The following is a 12701-nucleotide window of genomic DNA, read 5'->3' as shown; positions in this document are numbered from 1 at the left end:
TCAGAGTCAGATTTTCATACAAAACCTGCATTGAGCTGACTTTATGGCAAACACAGAGCTGAAAATAAAGACAGAATGAGCGGTTGGTCGAGAGCCTCTATGACTGGATTCACCTCTCCCCCGTGCTACAGTGTGTGCGCGCGGTGACAGCTTTCATTCGAGCTCGTTATAATCAATATGAATATTCCGATCAAACTGAACACATCTTACATCAACAACACATGACAAGCAACGCGTTGATAATAACAAATAATCAGATTACAAACAACCGTTATGTTTACGTGTGTTGTAAAATGTGTGGGTCCGGCTGCAGTTTGGGGTGTGTGTGTGAAGCGAAGAGGGAGGGAAGAGAGATATGAGGAGCGGTTTTTGGGCAATGAGACTATTTTAGGTGACTGATTTCTTGTACCACACGGAAAGTAATAAATATTTTGGACCAAGTTACATGTGTCCTCGTTCATTCACCGGCTGCAACTAAAAGAGAAGGCAATTCACCACGAAACTAATATTATTCGGCCCTGGAGTAATAAGTTAAGATTCCCTGCTATCTCTACACAACAAAGAGACAGAGCAGGAAAGGTTTACACATGTAATATTTTTCCTGAGGCGCTTTAAAGCAAAATACACAATGACACTCAATCAAACACATCTACAATAAGGAACATGGTTACTTACTGACTTATTAACGCACAGCAATGCCACATGAAGAAATGACAGACTTTGAAGGAATAAACAGTGTGGGAGAGATCCATTATAGTGCACTAGGCAAGTCTGAACAAGTTCCGCCCACGCGTGCGCGGCATGCAGTTCTGTACAATTACGTAATTTATCGGCTTAAAGATATCGGCCTAATTTAGACATCGGATCGATAACAATGATCTTAAAAATAGCATTTATCGGCCGAGAACGATATGGCTGCCGATATATTATGCATCCCTAGCTAGAATAACAGCACTTTTTTTTTTTTTTTACATTTTAAGGCCAAAATTATTAGCGCCCTTAAGCTAACTTTTTTCGATAGTCTACAGAACAAACCATCATTATACAACAACTTGCCTAATTACCCTAGCCAAGACTTTAAATGTCACTTTAAGTTGTATAGAAGTGTCTTAAAAATATTTAGTAAAATTTTATGTACTGTCATCATGGCAAAGATAAAATAAAGCAGTTATTAGAAATGAGTTATTAAAACTATTATGATTAGAAATTTGTTGAAAAAAATCTTCCCTCCGTTAAACTGAAATTGAGGGAAAAATAAACAGGAAGCGAATAATTCAGGGGGCTAATAATTCTGACTTCAACTGTATATAACTACCTATTCCTATTGGTTACATATATATAACTCAAACCAACAGCTTTTGTGTTTTCATATATATAGAATAGAATAGGAATCTATTAAAGTATTGATAAAGAAGTCCAAGGCTCTCACCTCTTCAGTGACTGAGTCTAGTGAAGATGTGGCCTCGTCGTAAAGCAAAATAGGAGGGTTCTTAAGAATTGCCCGTGCAATGGCCACGCGTTGCTTTTCTCCGCCTGGAACAAGAAAAACATGCACTAGAATGCTCAGAAAGAAAACATTCTATTCCTCTAAAGCAGTGGTTCTCAAAATGTTGGGCTTAAGATCTTGCAACCAGAACCTTCTTTTAATTCCATGCTCCAGACTCAAGTGTAGTCATTGTGCCTTCCCAGGTGGGTCTCACCTTTGGAATGATTTGTCAGTCGAGATCAGAAGAATATATATTTTTAAAGGTGCCATGTAATGCATTGGGTTTATTAAGTTCAGTTGTTCTCTGATATCTACATAGTAGGTTTATGGCTTCAGTAAGTTAAAATAAATCTTCAAAAACAGTTTTATAAGCTGATGTATTACTCCATAAAACACCTATAGAATCAGAAGGTTCATGATTGACCATATATGGTTCGTGTCATGAATATTAATGAGCTCTGCTCTGTGTGCTGCTCTTTCACAAGCCTCATTCACACTAGCGGCGACTTTGTAGCTGCCTGTCGTTCTGGGTGGCGACCTACTGCAATGCAGGTCTGTGTAGGTATTTACAGCACCAATACAACCGGCCTCTGAGGGAGCTGAGAGAGGATCACGTGAGCTCTACTGGTGCTCCTATTGGCTGTTGCTCAAGAAAGTCACTCTTCATTCGCATAAGGTTGAAGGATTCTCTACTATGTCACATCGATCGACACGCCCACCTGGTCGCCAGCGGTTGCTGCCACTCACTCAGATGGAGGTCGCCGGAAGTAGCTCGCTCTTCATTAAAATGAATGGTCGCTTGCTACTGCAAGTCGCTCGTAGTGTGAATGAGGCTTCACAGAGACACACAAACATACAGCATGCTGATGCTGAAAATGGACAAATATAAGCCCAACCAGTGTAATGTTAACCTATTCTGCTCATCAAATTTGTTGTGGATAAAGGCTAAATAATTTTTAAAAAAATGAAAGTATCGAATATATAGTCAAGAAAAACACACCCAGAAATTAATTTCAACCTCTGCATGAACAGATGACAGTTGAGCTGAGTGATTTGACATGATTCAGCAGTCTACATGTGTTTGTTGAAACACACACTAAATTTCACAAAAAAACATGATAAATTAACTAAAGATGTAACTAAAAATACTTTACGCCTCTTCGGAGTAGAGGTGAATAAATGTGTAATCTGTAAATCTTGCATTTTGCATCATTGAAGCGAGTTTGGAACATGTTTGGTGCTGTTGTTGCCCAGTAACGCACAGTAAGTGAAATAGACACTTAAAATAAATAACAGGAGGAACATTATCACTGTTGTATCACTAGAAAACGTTTGGCTTATCAAAAGCAGCTTAAGTCATGCATATTAATGATCTCAGAGCTTTTTTATGATTTTAGAGCTGCATATGAGTCATGTTCTCTTGATGACGTGACTGCTGGTCAGGTCCGGATGAATGACCTAAAGTAGGCATACATGCAAATGCAGAGAGCATGGCCCATGCATCTTAGCACAGTTTGTTTTGTCTTCTGATTGGTTTAACACTTATGGAATTTACATGAAAACAAGTAAACAACGATATCTAAGGCTCACAGTAACCCCATTTCCATACACTGATGTTTTATTATTCTACTATGCCTTTGCATGCCCAGATTTTCAAAATAGGGCGCCTTTAAAAACTATTTAAATTAAATAAGACAAAACATTAAGTTGTCTTTCATGTTATATTCTTTTTTTGACATTCCAAGTGATTCAGGTGTTTTATTCACTGCTTAAAAAAAGTTTTTAATCAAAAAAGCAGACATTTTTTAATAAAGATTTAAGGGGAGGGGGCACGTTTTTTGATAAGATTAAAGCAGAGAAAGTTTGAGAACCACTGATTTGAGTAAATGTCCTCTTCCCATATATTCATGTGCTTTACCATAAGATTGCATAGACAACTTCTATAAAGTTTTTACCTGAGAGCTTCAAGCCTCGTTCTCCGACCTGTGTGTCGTATTTATGAGGCATTTTGAGAATGGCATCATGGATTCCAGCAAGCCTGGCCACACGGTAAACGTCCTCTGCTGTGGCATTGATATTGCCATACATCAGATTGTAAAATATGGTATTGTGGAAAAGCACAGCATCCTGGAACGATACAAACATTTTATTTCTCAGAACACTCCATAATGCATAAATCTATTCTTTTCTTTTTATCACAGACTCAAATTAAGCCTGATTATGGTTCCCATGGTACCTGCCTGCTAGTTCATATTAGAGATATTTATTTTAAAAATAAGAAAATAAAATGTTCATATGTAGACGTAATGTGTGATAATTGCATCTGATCAGAACAAATGCTCACCTGCGGTACAACACCCACAGCTTTCCTCAAGCTCTCTAAACCAACATCACGAATGTTCTGGCCTGCGATATAGATGTTGCCCTGCTGTGGTTCATAGAATCGAAACAGCAATCTGACAATTGTGCTCTTCCTAGGAAAAAAAAGTAAAACATTATTAAAGAAATGTCAGTATTGCCCAAACTGGGTTTTAAAAAAAGAGCTTTTTTCATTCTTGCATGTATATTTTAACCAAAACTTGAGAAGGTGAAATCCAAGGTCATCAGCCTGAGGTCTAAATACTAAAATAAATAATAAACGAGCAGTTTTATAGGAGAGACTTGTGTTCAGGGCACAGAATGGGATGCATAACAAGGTTACAGGTTTAGTCTAATTAAGACATCAATCCACACAGGACAGTTTTACATTTGTTTCAGTTCACTGGTCTAATATGAAGCCATCATGGCTGAGAGAGAGTCACTGTTTTAGAAACATTAACACAACATCATTAACTAGATGTATGTGATTCAATGCAAATGTAAAGTGGGGATTTTCCAAAGAGTGCTATGGTTCAGTACAGTACAGTATAATATGGTTCGGATCACCCTGATCAGACATGCATTTCCACAAGGGCTGGGTCGATAAACAATATTATATTGAATATCGCGATAAAATTGTCAATAACAAAGATAGACTCTGAACTTTTTTTAACTCTATGTAGATCTAAGAGCCAATCACACAGCAGAAATGTGCAACAATAGGAATCTAAAAGCGTGTTGATAACAGAGATGTACCCAATTTTCAGCCATATCTATTGGCTGAAAATGTTATGCCATTTAATGGACCCTCTAATTTTTGTGGCTTCAGTCACTGTTTGGGTACTCTTTTAAATCCTTGGGAGGATTTTAAAATTTTAATATATATTACATTAATATGTTCTGTTACTTTTAATTATTTTCCTAAAAACCTATTAATTTGGGTGTATTAATTTTTGGACTGTAACCTTTTTTATTTTGTTTTTGAATTAGTTTCAGTTTTGGTTTTGGTACACACTGACCTAGTGTATATGCACAAATATATTAGTATCTATCTAAATGCAAAAGGTTTTAAATATTTATTTAAAAGTGTAATCATTTATTCTGAGCACTGCACATGCGTGTATTTCCAAAAATATTAAATAGATGTTACTTCTCTGGGTTATTTTAACATGAATACTTTTACCAGGTTAAGAAACCCACATTACTCCATCAAAGTAAATAACAAAGACAAATATCATCAGAAGTCATGACCTTTCTCTAACACTTGCAAAAATATGGAAATTCCAATCATTTTGAGCTGAATTGCACTACAAACATGCATTACAGAAGTTTATTGTCAATATATAAAGAAAAGCAAGATGGACTTTTGTTATATTGCTGGGTTCACATCAAACACAAAGCACCACTTCACTCTCTCTAGAGCACTCGTGGTAATCGCTGGGATGCTTTTCTCCTCATGTGAATATTCATCCTGAGTTTAATAACTTTGTTAGATGTGACTAAAGCAATTTCTGTGCGTTTGCAGCAAACAAGTAGCAGATTCAATTCATTTATATCACCCAGACTGCACTGATTACACACAATCTACTTCATGAATTCTTGAATTTGCATTTTGTGTGAATTATATGCTCTCGCAGGTCTCATAAAATGATATAGCAGGCCAGATTTTTTGAGTCTGACACCTGTGAACTAAAGCCTTCAGTCATGCTGCAGTGTTAAATGGCAATAATCTAAAACATCGAACAGTTCTCAGAATTTTAATGACTTTTACCCCTGTACTTTTCAGAGTAATGCGACTTCAATTTGTACCCCATTGTATCAAGATCACGAGTTCGATGAAAGCGAAGGGTAATACAACACAAGTCAGTCTTTCCCGGAGCACTTACCCAGATCCACTGCCACCAACAATGGCCACCTTTTTCCCTGCAGGTACTTCAAAAGAAACCCCGTTAAGCACCTTTTGTCCTTCCAAATACTCAAAATACACATCCTCAAATCTGATGGTGGCTTCCTGAGGTGTAACGATCAGCGGTGGGGCCATTTCTTTCTCCTTCAGGACACAAAGGTTTAAAAAAGGCATTCAGCAGTTGAAATTGTACACTTCTAAAGCTAGAGAAAGAAGAATGGCTATTCTCAAATACATTTCCACCATGATCAGTTGTAAAGGGGCTGCTGAAACAATAGAGCTCAGCAACTTTGCACATTCTAAACACAGATGTGCTATTTGAAAAATCAAATTAGGGTCTCGCAATAATGGCATGATGGGCAGTGCTGTCATGCGGTGAAAACCATTACTGATCACCACGAATAATTGGACAGATTTTATTCATGGTAATTACAGGCTGAATATGAAATTAGCCAAACGAAGAATGAGATTCATCAGCATACCCAACTAACACTATAAAAGACAGGAACCACTCAGATTGTTTTGGAAATTTAAACAAACACTGCAACGAATGACATACTTTAATGCTTCAATTTGCAATGTTCAAGTCCAAAAGGTAGTTTAAAGTTGAAAAAGCTGTGACATTTCAGAATGACTACAGCTAAATAAGCCACACCATGCACAAGATCATCTTTTCACATTTAAATAACTTTACTTATAGATTCCATCTGTTAACATTAGTTGTCATGAATAAACAATGAAAATAGTTGCAATTTATTAACATGAATTACTTCAACGTATGCATATCTATATATCTATATATATCACTCGCTGCTCTTGATGGAAGGATTTTGCAGCTTAAATAGGAAACCAATTAAGTTTAATTCTTACAGCGAAGACGCTTATAGCACTGTTTGCTTCATAGAATATTTTTATTCTATTGTTGCTTTACTTTTTTATTCTTTTCCATACTTTTGTGGAGAATTGTGACGTTTCATGATCCTTGAAATGTATAGCAAACTTATTTACAGGAAAAGTCCATATATTCATCCATCCATCTAGTGTTTTGTTGTCATTCAGTCTTCAAAAACAGGTCTAATTAAGACCTGTATAAGGATCGCCATTATTCTGAAAATGTGTTTTGACAATTTTTCAAGATGAGCACCTTTACTATGGACACTTTTTCTGGAATCTGTAATGGTTAAATGTAAAATACAAATAGTTTTGGGTATATCTAATGGTAGCATTTGGTCTTAAATATCAGTTATTTGTTGAAGAGAATTTTTTTTTGACAATGTTTAACAGGTATGAGGACAAGGTTGCGTTTATAACTGTATAAATTAAATACTATTTTAAAAATCTATCTATCTGTCTTATCAAAAGCATTTTGGTAATATGCAAACCTGCCAATGCTTGTCTAAGAAAATCGGGGAGACCCAGGTGTATTTGGAGGGCCGCTGCAATCAGATACAATATCAAAGTTGGAAACCTGGGGCTGTTACAGACTGTACCAAAATGCTGAGGATCGGGGGGGAATGGGTGAAATTACGGGGGTGCTCCAGGGGAAATAACGAAATGGGAGGGTGATGGGAGATGGGTTTGAAATACGGGGAGTTCCCGGGAAAAACAGAAGTGTTGGCATTTATGGTAATATGGCCTTCTCATAATCAATTTAAATAATTGTGATTATGGTTTTGACTAAAATAATAGTGACTATGTTTTTCCCATAATTGTCTAGCCCTATCTTCAACTATTATGTATTTACATTTGAAAAAACAAAAGTACATTTAGCATGAAGTCATTCACGAGCCATGGGTAAAATAATAAAGTAAATGCTGTAACGTACCTTTATCTTAGTGTCCACGCTGAGCAGTGTGAAGAGTGTGTTCATGTCTATGAGAGCCTGTCTGGTCTCTCTGTACACAGTGCCCAGGAAGTTGAGTGGCAGAGAGAGCTGAAAGAGCAACCCGTTCACCATCACTAGATCCCCCACAGTCATGGTCCCTATGAAAAAAAAAAAAAAGTCTCACCTGGTATTCGTATCATATATCACACCTGGCGTTCATATCATACTTGGTATTTATAGTTTAAAAGGTAAGTCAGCTGCCTGAGATTTTTATATCTCCTTTAATTAGTTACCCTGGATTTCTTGGATTTTCTTTCTTGTGTTTTAACTACAATGTATTACCCAAGGTAATTATAGTTTTACATTTTTAATTAGTTTTTATTTCAATTAAATCTTTCATTTTGCTTTTCATTTTAGCTTTAGAGCATTTCATTATTGGTTTTGTTAGTTCATTAAGTTTAGTTTGTAATCACATTTCTATTTAGTTTTTATAGCAACACTTTAGTTTATTTCACAATTCATGCTAATACCAACTGGTTTATTACCAGCCAATTAAGTAATTAAGTGTTCATTAGTAGTTATAAAACATGACCTTATTCCGCATCCCTAATCCTACCCAAAACCTAAACCCAACGTCCACCTTACTAACTAGTAATAAACAGCTAATTAGTAGTTTATTTAGCTAACAGTGTTAGCTTAGTAGCTGTTTGGTTTGAATAACATAAGTTGTGACAGTTTTTGTACATATACTTTCTGTTTTAGTAATTCTAGTTTAGCAGAGTTAGCAGAACATGTCCAGTGTTGACCAGAGCAAAGTTTAAAGCTTGCACATTACTGTTTGAACATACAATTAGACAAAAACAATACAAAAATCAACTTAAATTGTAGAAAAAAACTTCTTAATTTTAAAGATAATAAAACATGCCTAGTTTTGCAGATGAAGAAAAGCTAAAACATGTCTTTTTTGTTGTTTAAGATGTTTTTGTATATACTCATGCACTTGACTGATGTATTTGACTGTAAAAGTGTACAGGGATTTCTACAGAAATGTCATATTTCCACCCCAAAATGAGTGCTTATTAGTTCTATAATTGATTATTTTATTTGACAGACAGTTTTTTTCATTAACATATTTTTACCATTTATTGTGAATACTTTATTTCAGTTAATGAAAATGTTTTTTGACTAACAGCTTTAGTTTTAGTTTCAGATTTCATTTAATACAATAACCTTGGTACTACCTTTCAAATTTAAGCATGTTTAGCATGTACCTATATTAAACCAAAGTAACTTGTAATTCATTTCTGTAGTTATATCTATAATTTGAATGTTGACCAACTCTACCCCTTATATAACCGTAAAAGTATAACCATAGTCAAAACTGGTCAATAGCAATAACTGTACCCCACCTCTTGAGGAACACAATCAGCTCAACTTACTGAACAATCTGAGCCCATCAAAGAAAAAGAATTCAATGTAGCCCTAAAGCAGTTTTGTTTAATTGGTGATAAAAAAAAAGATGACGTATTAAAGATTTTCACCTGACATTATGCCTTTGCTTGCCAGCACCATAATAGCAGTGAGTCCGACACTGAAGATGGCGCTCTGACCGAAGTTGAGCATGGCCAAAGTAGAGGTAGTCTTTAAAGAGGATGACTCGTACACCTTCAGAAACCCATCGTAACGCTCTGCCTCATACTTCTCATTGTTGAAATACTGAAAGAACAGGAAACAGAAAAAAAACAGTGAAAAAAAGTTTAAAACAATACAACTAAGAGGTCTTGACGATTACCTGTTTGAACAATAATTACAGATTTAAAGGGTCGCAAAAATGCAACTTCATTAATATGCATGATATAGCTTCAAAGAACAGTTTTAACCTGTGAAGCCTGGTTTATATTCATTTGCTTGAGTGCGTGCGGCGAATGCGACGTCATCATGGAGTTTGTGGAGGTTCACTTTGGGTGCGCATGACATGATTTCGGCTGCAGGAGTGCAAGGTGGTTTTTGAGACTCGAGCGAACAGTGCTTGCGGCAATGCATTTGATTTGAGTTGAATATGAATCACTTTGAAGAGATTTTGTATGAAACAGGTACGCCTGTACAGACATCTTTATGATCCGTGATCATAAAGATAACCAGATGACCAATAATTCTTGGGTAGAAATTGCAACAGCCGTGGGAAAGGACGAAAGTTTTTGTTAAAAGGTTTGTATAAACCTGAGGGAAAAATTTGTTAGGTTAGGTTTTACGCTGATGTACATGTTTAATTTTGAGTTTAAAACAATTTAACAGTTACAAAACTATAATTAAAGAACACATTTTTTATTTCATGACTGGAAAGTAATATTTGAACTTATCGGTTTACAATATACTGATGGCATGTTTTTCTAGGCTTTATTGGTGATAATAGTCAGGAATGTTGGACCATTATTGTCTTTTTAGCATAAGTACAGAAAGGGGAAAAACTAGCCATAGAGTAATGTGGGAATTGTGAAGTGGGCTAAATCTAAAAAAATAAATAATAATAAGCATTATATTATCCATAAAATATCTAAAAAATATCTATAAATTTATTTTTTAGTAAGTGTACTTTTTTGGCTTTATTTCTTGCTGTAATAAAAAAAAAAATTTGTAGGGCAAACCATGTTCTGTAGTCATTAATATTTTGATAAATTATAATAGGTAGAACTGTTGAACATATGAACAAAAGCAAGTTATGCATTAAAAGTTTGACTTTAAAAAAATCTTGAATGGTTATAAAAGCAATTATAATCATTAAAATAATTTATAAAAGCAATAAAAAATAATTAGTTTAAAAATATTGAATGGTATTAATGATATAATATAGTTCTGAAAAACTTTCTACCTCTGTTTATTCGTCTAATTTTACATTCAGTTTCTTTGTGCGATGCGGCGCCAGGCGAAAGTATAAATCCAGCTTTACAGTGTTCAGACGGCAGAGAGATGCCATGTTGTGTTGCCAACCGTAATCAAAACTAGTGTGATTCATTCATTTTCTGTGACTTTGGCTTAGTCCCTTTATTAATCCGGGTTCGCCACAGCGGTATGAACCGCCAACTTATCCAGCAAGTTTTCACGCAGCAGATGCCCTTCCAGCCGCAACCCATCTCTGGGAAACATCCACAGACACACATTCACACACACTCATACACTAAAGACAATTTAGCCTACCCAATTGACCTGTACCACATGTCTTTGGACTGTGGGGAAAACCGGAGCACCCAGAACTCCACACAGAAACGCCAACTGAGCCGAGGCTCGAACCAGTGACCGAGCGACTTTCTTGCTGTGAGGCAACAGCACTACCTACTGCGCCACTGCTTCACCCAAAACTAGCGTAAGAAGAATAATTATTTGGAGACATGGATCGTCAGTGTTGCTTTCTAAATGTGCTGCAACAAAGGTTGTGTTTCCATTTTCCCACGTTGACAGCCCCGGTTGCGTGTGGACCCACATTTGTGGATTATAGTGATCTGCGAACAAGTGACAAAAATATGTTTGTAAGGAACATTTTTTACCTGAGAGATTTTCGCATCTGGACTTTCGCCGCATTTTGTGACAGGATAGTCTATACACACAAGGCTGTTTGATGCTATTCTCTCCACCTACCGAGTCTGTATCTACCGAGAAATGCGAAGGTTTTTTTTTTTTCTCCCATACGACATGCAGTATCAAAAATTCCAAAAAAACTACACTCTTCCAGCAGTTCCTCACATCCAATATCTTGTTTGTCACTGTGGGACATGCATGAAATGTTCCTGAATGAAAGTAAAAATGCCAAACTGCAGCTAAAGTCGACAAATTAAAAATGAAACACCCGAAATTACATAAAACTCCAGAGAAAATGTGAATATAGCCTGGTGACGCAATGAGGTTAATCAAATTATGTACTATAACGTTTAAAACAGGATCATGAAAAGAACATTCAAAAAGGCAACTTATGTAAACACCTTAATCCTATTATTGTCTAATTCAGATTAAGGCAAATAACTGATTACTGATGACCATGTAAACATAGTCACTGTCTATCTTCCCTACATCTGTATTTGTGTTGCCGCTGTGAAAATAAGCATATGTAAGTACTGAAATTTCCCTTTTTTTATGCAAACCCTTCCCTCTTTCGCTACTCGACACTCCCATCTAAACACACCTGGACTCGCCCACTTTCCTGACTTTTTTTAAACTAGAGGTGTGAAAACACCCTGCTGAGACAAGGGGGTGTCAAGGGCCTTTAAGGCCCCGTTTACGCTATACTTGGCCATTATCGATTATTAAAACTGATATTCAGCAAAAGAGAGGGTGTGTTTCGTATTTTCACTGAAATTGAAAGGAGGCAGTAATGTTATAGGCTTGTTTTTTTATAAATATCCACACAGTGAAGATGACGCTCATATATGCAGCACGACGCCTCAACATTTCTGCGGTCTGTTAAGTTGCTATTATCAAAATGAAAACAGGTAGTTCCTTAAATTATGTTTTCATTTTATTGTTGAGAAAGTGAAACAAGGTAGCCAAGGTGATTCGAATGACAATATAAAGTACACTGTTCCCTTTGAAGATTTACCCGTGTCCTCGGTAGTCTGTTTTCCATATTAAACTGAGGAGGGGGAGACTGCAGCCTTGATCAAACTTGCAAAGTCTGAACTTACAAGAAAAGGATGCAGGACTGAACTGTGTGTAACGTTAGGCTACTTAATATTGAGGAAAAGCCCCAATCAGAGAGGCGAATGTCGGCAGCCCCGCCTCCGTTTTCAGATGTCTCCAATTTCCTCCATCCACACAGAGACGGAGCAGCAGCGTTTGAGAATGAAAACGGCCTCTCCAGCTTATCCAAAATGCTCGGTTTTCGGCGTTTGAAAACTCCGGCGTAGTGTGGAGGGTTGGCGTAACCGTAGCAAAACTTATGCGTTTTAAAAAGAAAACGCATTAGTGTACACGAGGTCTAAGTTCAAAACCTTAATTCTATTTAAAACACATTGTCATTTAATTGAACACAAAGTTACTGAATAGCGAGGTCTGAAACTTTTTTATTTATAAGAAACAGCAGCAGCATTGATATGGCAATACCATGGCATTCTGAAATATACCATGGTGTAAATTAT

At 36.3% G+C, this 12701-nt stretch overlaps 1 protein-coding gene and 1 long non-coding RNA gene across 5 annotated transcripts in view; both read right to left on the bottom strand.

Annotated features, from left to right (window-relative positions):
* LOC147840776 (uncharacterized) overlaps positions 1-12701 on the bottom strand; it is a 1215461-nt gene that overhangs the window by 677815 nt on the left and 524945 nt on the right. The gene's annotated exons all lie outside the window — the stretch shown is intronic.
* abcb7 (ATP binding cassette subfamily B member 7) overlaps positions 1-12701 on the bottom strand; it is an 86883-nt gene that overhangs the window by 17812 nt on the left and 56370 nt on the right. For 2 of the 3 annotated variants that reach the window (NM_001423974.2, XM_087280665.1), the window contains 6 exon segments: positions 1430-1533; positions 3442-3613; positions 3831-3960; positions 5731-5894; positions 7576-7733; positions 9117-9291. In NM_001423974.2, coding sequence (NP_001410903.2) covers positions 1430-1533; positions 3442-3613; positions 3831-3960; positions 5731-5894; positions 7576-7733; positions 9117-9291 — 903 coding nt within the window. 3 annotated transcript variants of the gene reach the window in all.

Source organism: Danio rerio, chromosome 14, assembly GCF_052040795.2.
Source record: "Danio rerio strain M-AB ecotype USA chromosome 14, GRCz13ab, whole genome shotgun sequence".
Classification (NCBI taxonomy): Eukaryota; Metazoa; Chordata; class Actinopteri; order Cypriniformes; family Danionidae; genus Danio; species Danio rerio.
This window is presented reverse-complemented; position numbering and strand designations above follow the sequence as displayed.